At 33.4% G+C, this 16800-nt stretch overlaps 1 protein-coding gene across 3 annotated transcripts in view; it reads right to left on the bottom strand.

Moving 5' to 3' along the window:
- LOC114327169 (sushi, von Willebrand factor type A, EGF and pentraxin domain-containing protein 1) overlaps positions 1-16800 on the bottom strand; it is a 254273-nt gene that overhangs the window by 60338 nt on the left and 177135 nt on the right. For all 3 annotated transcript variants that reach the window (XR_007698379.1, XM_028275693.2, XM_028275694.2), the window contains exons 8-17: positions 16407-16745; positions 15980-16342; positions 15744-15926; positions 14569-14948; positions 6881-7625; positions 3810-3991; positions 2866-3751; positions 1103-1357; positions 581-1033; positions 55-525 (exon numbers count right to left, since the gene is read on the bottom strand). Coding sequence is in view for 2 of the 3 variants with exons in the window: in XM_028275693.2 (XP_028131494.1) it covers positions 55-525; positions 581-1033; positions 1103-1357; positions 2866-3751; positions 3810-3991; positions 6881-7625; positions 14569-14948; positions 15744-15926; positions 15980-16342; positions 16407-16745 (4257 nt within the window). In the remaining variant the exon portion in view is untranslated. The remainder of the gene's footprint in view (positions 1-54; positions 526-580; positions 1034-1102; positions 1358-2865; positions 3752-3809; positions 3992-6880; positions 7626-14568; positions 14949-15743; positions 15927-15979; positions 16343-16406; positions 16746-16800) is intronic.

The following is a 16800-nucleotide window of genomic DNA, read 5'->3' as shown; positions in this document are numbered from 1 at the left end:
AAAATATTAAAAGTTACTTTGATGATAACAATAAAATCAACAGGATGAACTTACAGCATCTTGGTACATCGTTCGTGTCCATATTAAGTACCTCGCCAACGTTACAAGTAAAGCCTCTTTCATTTGTAGATTTTAGAGCTTTAAGAGGTGGACACTGATTGCCGATGGCAGCCACATTTAATAAAGGTTCAACAACGGCATTCGCATAAGGAACTGATAAATCAAACATTAGATTAAGAGTACTACCACACAAATCGTAGATTTGTGGTTGCCTGTATAAAGGAACTATGTCCAGAATATAATCAATTCTTACTACATTCTCCTCAACTAAGGTAGCTAAAGATTTGATGAAGGTAACATTCATCTTTACGTTGACTGCTGAACATCTGTCTGATAATTGAGTGTTGAGATTATTGTAGTATTGAGCCAAAAGTTCAGTATACTGGTTCAAACAGGAGTTAGCTACTGCTCCGTTTGCTCTGTAGTTAATTGAGGCGGTAAAATGGTAGTCGGCTTGTTGTGTATCTAAAAAATAAAATGAAGAATAAACAATATTCTTCCAGTTTTTTTCTCAACTTACTTTCTGATACACAATCTGGAATAACAGAGCTAGGTTTCCAAGGACCATTGGTTTCGCACATGAAAGTCTTCACTGGATCTCCATCAGTAAATCTAAATCCTGGGTTGCAAGTACCGATGCATTGTAGTCCTTTATCTCCTGGTAAACAGTTAAGCGCCCCATTAACTGGAGGTTTTAGTTCCCAATCTACACAAGGTGTTGCTTGTACTGATACTTGGAAGTGACATGATGCCTTGTTGCCATACTTGTCAGCAGCGATAACCGTCACATTTTCAAAAGCTCCAATAGAAATGGTCGCTTTATCTGGGATGAAAGTGATGTGTACGTCACCAGAAGCATCACTGGTGTTTAATCTTCTTCTCGTTTCGTTGAAGTTAATAGCGTAGCTGTCTTGCCTATCAACCAATTCGATTACATAACTTTGAGGACAGCTGAGTTGAGGTGGAGTATTATCTAAAATTGCAAAAAAAATGTGTTAAATGGATAGTACAAACCTCAAGAAGAAGCCTAAAAAGTACAAACCTGGGACAGTTATGTTGATTTCACAAATGGCTACGTTTCCATCATAGTCATAAGCTACATATTTGACAACCATATCATCGAACACGTACATCGGAGTTCTAAAACTTGCTGGTTTTACTTCCAATCTGGCTATACTGCCTGAATTGTCCACGGCAGTTGGTTCAGTAAAGTTTACGGGAAGCAGTCCACCATTTACGTCTTTTTGGACAATAATTGGTTGCTGTGGGCAACTTTGGAACACTGGAGTTTCGTTATCTAAAAATTATATTTAATGATTAGTGATGTCAATAAAAAATGTATTAGTGATTGCCGAGAAAAAAAGAGAAACTAAAATTGCAAATGAAAAGAAACAGGTAAGAGAATGGGAAAGATCAGCATAATATCAATCCATCCAATCCATGTAATTAATATATAGGGTGAGGCAGATAACTGGCCTATTAGAAACATTTCGAGAACTAAAGGCAACAGAATCATGAAAAGTGGAATAAAGGGGTTTTGAAGGATGATCTATTAAATGAAAATATTTTCATCTCTTTGCAACTTCCGGTTATACCGGAAGTTGCTTATAACTTCATTTTTTTAAATGGGACACCCTATATATTTTTACATTAAGGATTCTCTTCGCAGTCTTCATTCTTAAAATATGAGGTTTTGTCATATTATACAGGGTATTTTAAGAGATAATTACGTTTTTTTATTAATTTCGTAGCAAAATGAACACCCTGTAGAATTGTAGTAGTTTGACATCTAAAACTCTACTTACGTTCAAATGATTTTTAATACACTCTACTATTGTTAAGAATCATTAGTATAACTAAATTTTTAATTTCAGTATACAGGGTTGGTCGAAACTCAGAATGAGTATTTTTTGAGTTTTCTTTAATGGAACACCCTGTATTTTAGTATTGTAATGAAATGATATTTTATGGTACTTTTTTATTTCTTAAGCATTCCCTATAGGTACCTAACTGCTTTAATTTGTGAGTTATTGGTGATTCAAGCTAAACATTAATTGCACCAAAAAATACGTAAAATTTTATTACGTTGGCCGTGAAAATACTCAATCCCAAATAATTTTTCAGAAATATATACATGTTAATCCAGACTGGTCCTTAAAATTACCAATAATGGTTTATCTATCAAAATACCTACGTAGTTAAGATTGTTGGTGCGATTAACAATTAAGCACAAATTAAAGCAGTTAGGTATAGGGAATGCTTAAGAAATAAAAAAGTACCATAAAATATCATTTCATTACAATACTAAAATACAGGGTGTTCCATTTAAGAAAATACTCATTCCGAGTTTTACCTGTATACTAAAATTAAAAATTTAGCTATACTAATGATTCTTAACAATAGTAGAGTATATTAAAAATTATTTGAACGTAAGTAGAGTTTTAGATGTCAAACTACTACAATTCTACAGGGTGTTAATTTTGCTACGAAATTAATAAAAAAACGTAATTATCTTTTAAAATACCCTGTATAATATTACAAAACCTCATATTTTAAGAAGGAAGACATCGAAGAGAATCCAAAAATGTAAAAATATACAGGGTGTCCCATTTAAAAAAATGAAGTTATAAGCAACTTCCGGTATAACCGGAAGTTGCAAAGAGATGAAAATATTTTCATTTAATAGATCATCCTTCAAAACCCCTTTATTCCAATTTTCATGATTCTGTTGAATTTAGTTCTCGAGATATCTCTAATAGGCCCTTTATTTGCCTCACCCTGTACATGTGTACATAGCCAACTTACCAACACAAGGAGAATATCCATAATCATATCCCAGTAGAGGTTCCTTCTCGGGTTCATCACAACCCATCAATTCAAACTTCAAACAAGCATTCTCCATATAACTTACTATACCCAAAATAACGAACCTAGCTTGCACAAACTTGGGTAAAGATATCATGGCAAGTTCTCCATAGTTTCCTGGATCCCTCATGGTTAAATTGAAGTTAGGGAAGTAAACTACGTAGTTTTCATTATCTGCTTGTTTGTAGAAAAACCTAATCTCAGTAGGTCTACCCACGATATCGTTTGTAACAACTCCTTTAACCAATATAGCTTTTACTCTGTACACTTTCCCTAAATCGACGCTGACGTAGGTAAATGCTTCCTGCTTGCCACACCATCCGGTTACGGAGTTAAGCCGTACATTTCTAGCTTCGTAATTTGGTCTTTCACTGGTAGCGTTAATAGCTGAATCGGGGATCTTTCCAGAAGCTATTCCTAGAGGCTTTACAACTTTACATTCAGGATCTCTTACACAGGTAATAGGCCTTGGGTTGATAAGTATGTATCCAGGTCTATTACAGCCAAATGAAATCTCTGATCCTTGTTCGTAGCTTCTTGAGATCTGGAAACCATCACTGGGCCTTCCAGGATCTTGACATACTGGGCCTTCGCATCTCAAATCTCCAAAGTCCCAAACACCGTTAGCTTGACATCTGACTACGTTGTCGTGTTTACTACTTTGACCAGCCAGTTTGAAGGTGTTTTGGCAACCAAAGAAGAACGATGATTGGTATTTAGTGTCTACGTACTGGCCGTACTCTGCTCCAGGACTTGGTGGTGGTACACCACAATCAACTCGTGGACAAGAAGGTAAATCTCCGCTAAGCCAGTAGTCAGGAAAACCCTACAAAACAAAACAATAAAGTACATAGTACTCTTTGTAATTAATTAAAGAAACTTACTGCTTTGGGATCGTATACACACTGTCTAAATCCGGCAGTTGCTGTACCCCTTAGCTCTCTTCCATTAGTACTGCAGTGCAATGTTACATTTTCTCGGAAAGGTACAAGGACACTGTCTTCATCATTGCGTATTATTTTTAGTCCTTCGTTTTTGTTGTCAGGTAGTGACACGCATTGAGCATCTAAAACCATGAATAGGTGTTAAATATATCTGGCATTATGTTTTTGAAACTTTTATTATGTTTTTTATATAGGCCTGGATCCCGCGTACGAAAAAAAGTTTATTAATAGCAAGCTGAAAATTTGTTAATAGCTTAACGGTGTCTAGTCGAACAAACTTTGATGTATGGGAACACTGGAACAAGGAAAGTTTTAATTATTGTGGAAATTGTCATCCTGACAAGTTTATGATTGTGAAAACTAGAAAGTTGTTTTTAAGTTTACTCATAGCAAACTTTAAATAATATATGAAAAATGTTTGTCCGATAAAATATGTTGGGCATTTTAATCAGTCCGACACGTAGAACATGGTCAAATGGCAGGAATTATGTTGGTGATAAATAGCAGTCTGACTTTTGCATGAGAGTTTAATGAAAGGGTAACAAATCAATTGCACGAATCAAGTTTTGTCCAACAAAATACATGCGACGTTTTCGTTGTCTATGCCGTTCGAAACCTGTAACCTATTCCACAATTAAAACTTCCCCTATTCTAGTGTTCCCGTACATCCAAGTTTGTTCGACTAGATACCGTTAAGCTATTAAGAAATTTTTAGCTTGCATTAATAAACTTTTTTTGGTACGCAGGATCCAGGTCTAATAGTACTATAGCAACATCAAAGGAATGGAAATAAAAAGGAAAGGGATGGAAAAAACGAAAATTGGATATTAAGACGAATTATAGTACGAAATGAAAAAAGAAGAAGTAATGACAGAAATGACAGAAGAATGGGGAAAATTAGAAATGCTATAATAAATAGGTACACCAACACTAGTATGTGAGACACCACAAGAAATAATAGGAAAGAGAACCGAGCACCATGGTGGAATAAGGAGTTAAAAATCGAAATAAAAGAAAGAAGAAGAAATTGTGGAAAGAATACGTACAAGATAAAAGGCAATAAAAAATAATAAAGAATGTGTGAGTACTTTGTACGCACGTAAGAAATTATACTTCTATTATAATATAATCTAACTTCGTATTATGATTTCAACGAAATCAATATACCTATCTACTTTAAACAGTTTTTTTTTGTATTGTATTTAAATATTAAACTAATTTTAGAAAGAACAAAAAGAATACCAAAAATTAAAAAAAGAGGATATGACTTTGTCAGGATTCGGCCCTCTCGACCTCTCGATCCCTAGGCGAATGCCCTACCGATCAGCTACCACCGCTTTTGTATTCAGTCGATCATTTCTCGGACGTAATTACAATCACGGTGACAGATACATTAATTGAAAATAAACATTTTCAATAATACTTATAAGGAGGAAGACAAATCCACAGACATAAAAATTATAATAAATATATTTACTAAAAACACTAATATGTAATATATTCTTTTCGCGCACGCCTTATTTGCGCTACATAACTTAAAAGATGTAGCGACTAATACCATACTGTCGGTGTGCGCATGCGCCAGTGAATGTAAAATTTACCCTCGTGCCTAAAGCAGTATAACTTCAAAAATGTAAAAATGTGGAAAGGTGGAGAGAACATTTCAAAATAAATTGTTAAACGGAGAGCAAGAAAAAGCAAAGGAAAATGAAAACAACGTACTTAACGGATCAGAGGAAAGCATTGACGAAACAGAAGCTATCCAGGAAGAAGAACTAGAGGAAGCAATAGGAAAGATAAAGACTGGGAAAGCTCCTGGGAGCGATGTAGTTACTCCAGAAATGTTGAAATATATAGGACAAAAAGCAGAGAAAAAATTATTATCCTACATCTAATATGGAAGAAAAAAGTATAGTTGCCTAGAGAATGGTCAAATGCAAAAATTGTACCAGTTCACAAGAAAAGGAACACAATAGACAGACTCAAAAATGAAGAAATAAGAAACAGACTTAAAATTAAGCTGTTACTTGATTCAATAAAGGAGAAAAAAATTAGCAAGGTTCGGTCATATAACACGAATGGACACTAACAGCTAACAGTCAAGTGAAAAGAGTGTGGGATCATATTCATGTAGGGAAAACAAAAGAGACAGACCAATAAAAGAGTGGAACCGCGACATAGTAGAAATATTACAAAATATATATGCTATATATAGCATATTATACAGTGCTAGTCAAAAGTTCGTACGCCCCTCGTATCTTTTGAACGGTTATATCTATAATAGTGAAATTTGGAGGGAGGAAATAAACGGACGTAAGCTTCTTAACTAGTCATTACAGGTGACGTAATAGTTAAAGATGACGTTACAGAGCCACTGTGACCGATAATTTTAAATGGGACCTTATGTCAAGTGATACCTCAATTGAAAGGTATTCAAAATACCTATTCAGTCATACTAATTTTTTTGGGTTTCAGTTGATTTTGATTTTGGTGAATAAATTAAATAAATATATTATAAAAAAATATTGTAGTGTCGCATTTAATATCATATGCGGAATTTTGAATTTTTATTAATTAAATGCGAAACTACAATTTTATATTTATTTCCTTTATTCATCAAAATTAGCTTAAACTCAAACAAAATTAGTATGACTAAATAGGTATTTTTAATACCTTTCAAACGAGGTATCACTTGCCATAAGGTCCCATTTAAAATTATCTGTTCCAGTGGCGCTGTAAAGTCATCTGTCATAATTACGTCACCTGTCATAACTAGTTAAGAAGCTTACGTCCGTTTATTTCCTCCCTCCAAATTTCACTATTATAGATATAACCGTTCAAAAGATACGAGGGGGGTACGGACTTTTGACTAGCACTGTATATGAAGATTACATAATGTAAAGAACAAAACAATAGAGAAAATTCATCAAAAATAGAGACACTTCCCTCGACACACAACGATTGAGATTACGAGAGGAACGATTATGTGTGTATGTTTTTATGGTACTTACATTTGCATTCTGGAACTGTTCCGTTCCATACACCAGAAGAAGTGCAAAGTAGAGACGTTGATCCGGTCATGACATAACCGAAATCGCACTGGAATCTGACTAGATCTCCAAAGTGATATTTATCTTTGGTGGTTAATATGACTCCGTTTTCAGGAGACGTAAGTGTAGGACACATGACAGGTACACAAGATTTGTCAATTTGATACACATCTCCATCTCTGTGACCATTTTCAGAATTCTCTACGTAAATTGACGCCGTTCCATTTTGGGTGTAGAGCTCGAAACCAACATTACAATTGCAAGAATAGTCTCCTGCGCTATTGACACATTTCTGCTGACATCCTCCATTATTAACTGCACATTCATTAATATCAGCACACTCTAGCCTTGTGCAACCCATTACTTCTATTTTCAAACAAGGTGCACCTACGTAGTCCTGAATCTTAAATTTGATAAACTGGGCTTCTATCGGTACAGGAAGATTTAAAATAGATAAGGTTGGTTTCTCGATGGTAAACTCAACAGCTAATCCATCAGGATTTCTGTAATCTTTAAAAACGTCGGTGAGATCGTCGGTGTATTGTATTCTGACTGCTGAAGTAAAGGCTATGTTTCCATCTAATCGCTGAACTGCCATGGTTCTGAAACCTCTGATAACGGTGGGTGCTTTAAGGTCAATAAGTACCCAATTGGATCCTCCCTCGATGGTGTTACCACACCAGCCAGCTCCGTTGAGTCGAACCATCTATAAAAAGAAACAGAAAATATACTAGAGTTTTAATATAATAGAAAATATACTACTTATAGACCAGGGCGCATCTGTAAAAATATTAGTACATTTGGACGTTGAGAGGTGACTCATATTTTTTTGCAGAAATTGCTTGAAAATAACTCATAATAATATTTGAGTTATCCTCCCACTCAAAAAGGTCCGGAACATTGTTTAAATAATCAAAATGTCAAAAAATGAAGGAAAAATTCGATTTTTTCTTTGTTTTTTGATTATAACTTTGAAAGTATCCATTTCTGAGAAAAGTTGTACTAACATAAAAGTTGCACAATTAAATTTCCTACAATAAGAATTCGTTAAAAATTTTAAAAATTGTCACCCTTGTTGCAAAATATCAATAATTGCGAAAAAACGATAAAAAAACAAGTATTCGCATTTTACGTTTTTCAACCGTTTATGCTACACTTAGGACCTTCATATTTTACCAAGAAAAACTTTATGATACAGTAAAACAATACTGTAAATTTCATTAAGATCGGTTCAATAGATTTTGCAAAATAAATTTTGCAATCCAGCTTTCGCAAAAAAAATTAATTTTTTCAAAATCTTGCAGGATTCAAAATATAAAGCAGACAGCAAGTTTAATTTTTTTACATATTGAAGAATATCGTACCTTTCATTTTCAATTTGCAGAATTAAAATCGGTTAACAACTACGGCGTCAGGAATTTTTTTAAATACACATTTTTTTTGGTGCTACGCGCAGGACAGCGGATAGTTTGCTCTGACTGAGCATTCCAATGACGTTTGATAATGATTAACAAATTTAAATTTTTAGTACATTTCGATATAAATAAATAAATGTGTTTATTACAAAATAAAACACGTGCTCTGCCCTTTGAAATAACACTTTTTTCGGCAAAAACTTTCTTTGTTCATATATTTTAAGTTGAAAATAAAAGTTTATTATTTTTAAACATATGCAACTGTTTAAACAATATTTCACAAACAATAATCAAATTAGTTTGATTTTTGTGGAATTAAAATATTAAAATACAACAAAATATAGTGTAAGAAAATAATATATTAGATAAAGATTGGAAGAAATGGTGGAAATCAACTTGTGTGAATCGAACACCGCTGTCCTGCGCGTATCACCAAAAATTAATGTTTATTTAAAAAAATTCCTGACGCCGTGGTAGTTATTGGATTTTAATTTTAAAAATTGCAAATGGAAGGTACGGTATTCTTATATACGTAAAAAAATTCAACTTGCTATCTGCTTTATTTTCAGTCATGCAACATTTTGAAAAAATGAATTTTTTTGCGAGATCTGGATTGCAAAATCTATTACACCGATATTTACAGTATTGTTTTACTATATCATAGTTTTTCTGGGTAAAATAAATATAAAGGTCCTAAGTGTAGCATAAGTGGTTGAAAAATGTAAAATGCAAATACTTGTTTTTTATGTTTTTTTTTTTCGCAATTATTGCTATTTTGCAACAAGGGTGAAAATTTTTAGAATCCTATATTGTAGGAAATTTAATTACGCAACTTTTATATTAGTACAACTTTTCTCGAAAGTAAATACTTTGAAAGTTATAATCAAAAAACGAAGAAAATAATCGAATTTTTCCTTAATTTTTTGACATTTTGATTATTTAAACAATGTTCCGGACCATTTTGAGTGGGAGGATAACTCAAATATTATTATTTGAGTTATTTTTAAGCAATTTCTGCAAAAAAATATGTGTCACCTCTCAACGTCCATCTCAAAACAGATGCGCCCTGGACTATTATACGTATTAAAAATCTTTACCAGTCCAATATGGCAACAGTACGACTAGCTTAGAGGTTTTTAAGATAATTCAGAACAGAGAGAGGGGTTAAACAATGATGCGTTTTATCACCTGACTTTTTCAATATTTATGAAGAACATGCCATGAGGATGGTTTAAGAAGGATAGGTAGGTGGAGTAACGGTGGCTGGTAGAAAGATCTCCAATTTAAAATTTGCTGATGACACTTGACTTATAGTAACAAATTAACCAGAAATGCTACATCTCATGTGAAGAGTTGAGTTTGAAAGCATTAAGTTACTATTTCTTATTTCTTTCGTTTTTTATTCACTATTACTAGAGACACTACTTACGACTACTACTTACAATTATTATGGTCCGAGAGCTGTGAGACATTTTTGAGTAGGTATTTTAGGCAACCTGAAATTTTTTCAGGTGAGTCTTCCATTATAGCCTAATACAAAAATGCCGGTCTGGCTGGAGGGTAGCTTTTATTTTCCCCAAAAATCCCCCCAAAGTTTTTTTTTTGAAAAATGGCTTTGGCAGAGCCTATTAGCCAGACTTGTTTGTGATTGATTGCAGATTCATAGTCATAAATTTCTTATAAACATAAGTACATTCTACAATATTATTTTTATAGATACATTGGTACATTGTGTAGCTTTTTTTTTATTTTGTTTTTTTTTAAATTATTTTACTGTTTTTTTAATATATATTTTAATTTGTGCGAAACACTTTTTTTTACTTCTTTTTGAAGTTATACTTCTTTACCGGCGATAGAGGGTGATTTTTTTATATGTTAAAACCTATCAGCCCGGCGCATGCGCATTATAATTTTTTCTGATTGGATGTTCAAATGACATGTCAAAAATTATCCGATATGGCAGCTGTAGGACAGCTGTGGTTTGGAGGTAAAGGTAAAGGTAAACAAATGTATAATATATTAGTTTTATTGTTGTGAGGACAGAAACAAAAAAGTTTATAATATTGTAGTGACTTTTAAATAGTTTTTAAAAGCAACAGGTACGTAATAATTGTTAATGTATCATGGGTATAAACCTACCTATTTGATCTGCCAAAATACATAGTATGTAATACTTTTATTTATATAATTTGATTACCATCAAAATTTCTATCAATATTCACCTAATATATTGTTTTTTTACTCTATGTTTTGTTGTATTTTTTCAATTCTAAATCATTTCAATTCAAAATTAAAATAATTTGATCAATTTTAAAAATATCAAAATATCACAAGTTTAATCCGTTTAGTTAGTCGATCTTCGTAAATAATGACACATAGTGTCCGTGGCTAAGCGGAGAAGGCGAATGAATTCAAATACCAACCGCTCTTATCAGCGCTGGTTCGAGTCCCAATAGAAACTTTCTTTTTTGTTTTTTTTTTAATACATTTTATGATTGTAAGTATATTTATTATATAATTGTATTTTCAGAAAATACGTATTTAGTTAAAAAAATTTTCGACAATTAATGTTCAGACATCATTTGTGGCTTGTTTAATGTGTTTGTGTGTGTTTTATTCTTTTATTATTTTAATTTTTGGCACTGTTCTAATAAAAATGTTTGAGAAGTAGTAAGTATAAATTAGTTTAATATTTAAAAAAATATATAAATAAAAAGTATATTAATTTCGTTTAAATCATATAATAGAAGTATAACTTCTTACGTGCGTACAAAGTACACACACATTCTTTTTTTTTTTTATTCTTTTTTTTTTGTTTCTATTTTTTTTTCTTTTTTTTTATTTATTATTTTTTTGTTATTATTTTATTATGTGTTTTTTTTATATATTATTTTTTTTAAATTTTTTCAAACCACATTAACAAATTATGCTTATTATATTACATTTACAACTTGTATTTACATAATTTAACATGTTTATAAATGAGATGAAGAATTTTCATATCATTTGTAAATATTAAAGTATTAAGGTTTATTGAGAAAAAACATTTTAAATCTTTTAATTCCTTATAAAGGTCCCCCCAAAGTTAAAAAAAGGGTAAACATTGTTATTACAAAAAATATCATTAACCTGACTTTAAACTAAATTTAAATATTCAAATATAAAGAAAATAAACAGGCCAGGCGATTTGAGGGCGTTTTGAACTCTGCAAGATACTTGCATGGGCGCCCCAGGAATATTTACAGGGGGTGCATCTGAACTTCAGAAGATTTCATCTGAATCTGTACATACTATTAACGGGTATAAAATATACAACTATACATGCACAGCTATGTACATTCCTTCCGGATAGGGTATTTTTTAATATTAAAAATAAATATTCTAAAAAAGACAGGTTTTTCTTGGTGAAATTCTCCAACTGCCAGGTGATTAAACAAATTTCGCGTGCATGTGAATGAAAAGGGCTATAGGTAATTATTCAACACCTAACGGAAATGGATGGATACTAACAGATTTTGCCAATGAATTAAAAAATATTAAATTTAAGCAGAGTTTTGTAAAATTTTTAACTGAACATTGGTCTACAGATGAGATGGTGCCTTTTATTGGTAATTTATTAATAAATTTAAATTATGATTTATGTTATTCGTATATTGAAAATAATGATGGTATAGAAATGTCGATCGACGATAATATGACCTGCTAAAATCACGAAGAAGCCGACACGAAGATAGTTCATCACGTATGTAAGCTTAATACATTAGCAAAGACCAATGTTCTTATTAAAACTTCTGATACGGATGTTTTAATAATTATGCTTGAAAACATGGATCATCTCCAAAGTGATGATCTGGAGATGTTTATGGGGTATGAGGTATGATAAAAAATTCTAAAATGTACATGAATAACGAAGCTACATACGGAATTAGAGCCATCTTTAAGTACGAGTTTGCCTGCTTTCCACGCATTAACGGGATGTGATTATAATTCGTCTTTTTTCCAAAAGGGCAAGATAAGGCCGTTTAAAATATTAAAAAAAATAATTTATCAGAAAGCATTAACGGATCTTAGAGTTGCCCACGTTACCGGTACGCGAGATGAAATTTTCGAAACTTTGGAAGAATTTGTGTGCGAAATTTATGGTACAAAAAATGTATCAAATATCAACACAGCACGATTTCAAACATTCTGCCAAAATTATAAGTCCATATTTCATTTTGCATTCTGCCAAAATATTGAAAAAGTGTGATCCATCTATTTGCCTCCGTGCAAAGCCGAATTGAGACAACATCTGCTAAGAACTCAGTATATCACGAGAATTTGGCGAATCGCATATTTGCAAGTCCCCAGTTCTTTAACACCTAACGGAAATGGGTGGATACTAAATATGGATAAATTAGATTTTAATTGGTTTGAGGGAAATTGTTTGTCTCAATCAGTTTATTATGCTATAGTTCATCAGCGAACCAAAGAGAATTTAAGATATATTGCTGAAGGTAAGCTTACATACATGTTCTTTTTATAACTGAAATCTTTTTTTTAGTTAACTCAATTTTCTGCTTCTTCATGTGCCTCAACCTTTCATGACAATGGCGATCATCACTGCTCATTTTATTCTGTCTGCAGCGATTCTGAAGAGTTCTATTGTTGTTTTTAACACTCCACTACTTTAAATTTTTCAACCAGGTATGCATCGTCTTCCCGGTTCTCTTTTTTCTTGCACTTTTCCTTATATAACCAATCACATCACGTTTTTTATTTCTTAGTATATGACCAAAGTATAACAAAGTAGACCAATTTGTCTTTTTCTATCATATTTGCAAAATCTATTGTATAGTACGTATTATTTTCCTTTAATTAATAAAAAGTTACTTAAGAAACTATAATATTATAATAATTACTCTCAACGTTTCGAGGCACAACAACATGGGTATCGCCAGGTCACGTGATTTTTCTCGAGCGAACGGACTCGCTCAGCTACAATATAGGACGCAAACAGTTATCGGTATACGCTCTTTCTCACACTGCTGCTTACCTATAGCGCTTTTCATTTACATGCACGCGTAATTTGTTTAATCACCTGGCAGTTGGAAAATTTCACCAAAAAAAACCTGTCTTATTTAGAATATTTATTTTTGATATTAAAAAATACCCTGTCAAAATAACAATTGCACCTCCCTGTCCGGAAGGAATGTACATAGCTATGCATGTATAGTTGTATATTTTATCTTTATTCTGAAATTCAGATGCACCCCCTGAAAATAATCCTGGGGCGCCCATGCAAGTATCTTGCAGAGTTAAAATCGCCTGGCTTGTTTATTTTCTTTATATTTGAATATTTAAATTTACTTTAAAGTTACGCCAATGATATTTTTTGTAATAACAATGTTTACTCTTTTTTTTAACTTTGGGGGGGATTTTTGGGGAAAATAACCGCTACCCTACAGCCAGACCGGCATTTTTGTATTAGGCTATCATGGAAGAGTCACCTGAAAAAATTGTCAGGTTGCCTAAAATACCTACTCAAAAATGTCTCACAGCTCTTATGCTATTATAATAAATACGTATTTTCATTGAGGGTAAAGGTCTTCTCATTAAGTAAAGGTTACGAGAAAAATGGGAATGAAAATCAATACTGCGAAAACCAAAGTTATGAAAATATCAAAGAATAAAAATTTACTCTTTAAATATATGTGAACCACCAACGGCAAAAGCTTGAATACAACAAGAAGTAAGAGCGAGAATCGAGGTAGCCCGATAAGACTTTATTAAAATGGAAAGCTTATTTTATAACAATAGCATTAATATTAGTCTTAGATGTCGTTTTCTGCATTGCTATGTATGGTCAATACTCTTGTATGGAACGGAGGCCTGCACCCTCAACATAACGCTGATGAACAAGTTAGAAGCCTTTGAACAGATAAACAGATACTAAAGATCATAAAAGTTAGAAAAGTTAGCTATCTAGGACACATAATGAGAAACGAAAAATACTACCTCGCCAAAATGGTCATTCAGGAGAAGACTGAAGGAAAACGGAGTCCCGGTACGCGCCAGATTTCATGGCTTAAAAATATCAGAGACTGGACCGGCCTTGATTCACCACCTTTTTTATTTAAAGCCGCATTGGACAGAGGTTGCCAATCTCCAGTAAACGAGGCAGCACCACAAGAAAAAGGGTTTCCTTAATTATATAATTCTAAAGAATCTTACTTTAGCTTGTAAAGTACTTACCGATTTCTCGTATCCTGGTTCACTGCTAGACACAGTAATCGAGTCATCAGGAATTCCTCCATTAACCAACCCCAAATCACCAACTGGTCTACATTCTTGTGTGCTTTCGAATCCTTTTCTGCACTTGCAATGGAAAGATCCTGGGACGTTCACACATTCCGTGGAAGCAACATCACATTGGCTGCTGATACATTCGTTGATGTCTTCACATCTGGGAGGATTATTAAATATCTGGTTCTCGCCACATCTAAGGATGCTGTTGCCGATAAGTTTGTAGCCTTTGTAACACTGAACACGTGCTTCGTCGTTGTAGTAGTAGTCTCTAGAAATGTCTGTGATGAAGCCGTTTTGAATTTCTGGGAATTTGGGACATTTTGCACCTAAAATTAATATTACACTTTTATAATATTTTATACTAAGATAATTATAAAATAATGACATTGTGATCACTTCTTTTTCACGTACTTTGTCCATTGCGAACGTTGTCAATTAACATGGCTTTTCTGACTTTGTTTATGGCAGATCTGAATAGTTCGGCAGATGATAATCCGAACCATTGCCGCAAGTTTTGAGCCACGAGAATGTCCTCTACCCTGGATACCTTCTGCTGTCTATTTTCGCTTAAGGCAAGACATAATCTGCAGACAGCGCTGTTTCTGGTATCACCGTCGTCAGTACAGATGCCTACTCGCCGCTGAATCAACACAAAACCCAATTGCCTTTTCAAGGAAAATTTCAAAGACAAACTGAAATCCCCTTTGGAGACGCTGCCTGCAGCGACATCTATTAAAGATAATAGAAAGTAGGAAAGTCTCAGATACAGAATACTTTATTAAAAATAATAATGTACACTAATTTAAATCTAGAAACCTTCCTTATTAGAACCATTCTTTGTTAACATCCTGCATCTCTGCTTCTACCATTTACACGGCAAAGAGACGACGAAATACCCTAGAAATACTCTATATTTTCTGTGCCTCATAACGTGACTCAAGCATTCCAACTTTCTTTTCTTTCTTTTATACTTATTCCTACCTCTCTCTCCTTACCTATCCGCCGTAGGACTTCCTGGTTGGTCACGTGATTGGTCCAGGATATACGTAATATACGTGGGTCCACATTTCTGATCACAAGTTTTTAAAAAATGATGAATATTTGGAAAGTGTATAACTTACGTGAACAAACCGGTACATCTCCCGACCAAGTTCCATTACTCATGCACAATATTACAGGTGGTCCACTTCTGATGTATCCAGGTTCGCATTCGTATCTCATAATTGTACCATATGATCTGCCTAAGCCATTCAAAATGGTAGCATTAGCATGAGGAACTTCAGGCAATGTTGCACATTGAGATGCTAAAAAAATCAAATTAGTACCCTTCCTCCTACTTTATAAATGAAAGACTTACCTAAACAATTTGGTTTTTTCTCCCAATGACCATCAGACAAACAAGATATCCGTTCAATAGCTTGTCCTGTGGGAAAAGCAAAACCTGCATAACACTGATACATTGCTTGACCTCTGTAGGTTACATTGCTCGAACCAATTGAGAATCCGTTGTCAATTTGAGGTACTGGTCCACAATAGACTTCTTGGCATTTCGGGATGTAGCTTATGGACCAGTTTCCTCCAGGCAAACATTGAGTAGTTATACGATTTCTACCTGTTGCAAATTCTTGCCCAGTAGGACAGCTAAACGTAATGATGGTTCCGAAGGCTGTATCTCTACTAGATGCTAAAGCACCAATTCCAGGTTGCAGAGGTGGACAATCTAGAAAAAACGAGTTGATTGTTAAATTTGACCAAAATCAGTAAATTAATATAACATTATTTACCAGCTGAAAATACTGCTTCCCATCCTTCGTTACTATGTAAAGCATCTGTCACAAATCTGACTAGCATTTCCCCACTTGAAGCAGTTAAGGTGATTTTTGGTTTTGTTCCTGTTGTAAATCCATTTCCTGAGTGCAATCGTAATCCACTGGTGGTCGATCCATCATAAACTTGTACAAAATCTGATTTGTCGACTTCAAAATGTGGGAAATTTAAGGATAAGGGTTGGCCTCCAGGATTTCTAATCTTGTACATACATTCTTGATTGCTAGGATAGTTTTCTAAACCGAAAGCTGGTGATGATATAGTCCCATTTTTAGCCACAATTGTTGCTTTACATCCTAAAATATCACAAAAATAACCAAGGTATTAGTAAGTATATCCAATTAAATAATC

The sequence above is a fragment of the Diabrotica virgifera genome, chromosome 5, assembly GCF_917563875.1.
Source record: "Diabrotica virgifera virgifera chromosome 5, PGI_DIABVI_V3a".
Taxonomy (NCBI): domain Eukaryota; kingdom Metazoa; phylum Arthropoda; class Insecta; order Coleoptera; family Chrysomelidae; genus Diabrotica; species Diabrotica virgifera.
Note: the sequence above shows the minus strand (reverse complement) of the source record. Positions and strands in the feature narration are given on the sequence as shown.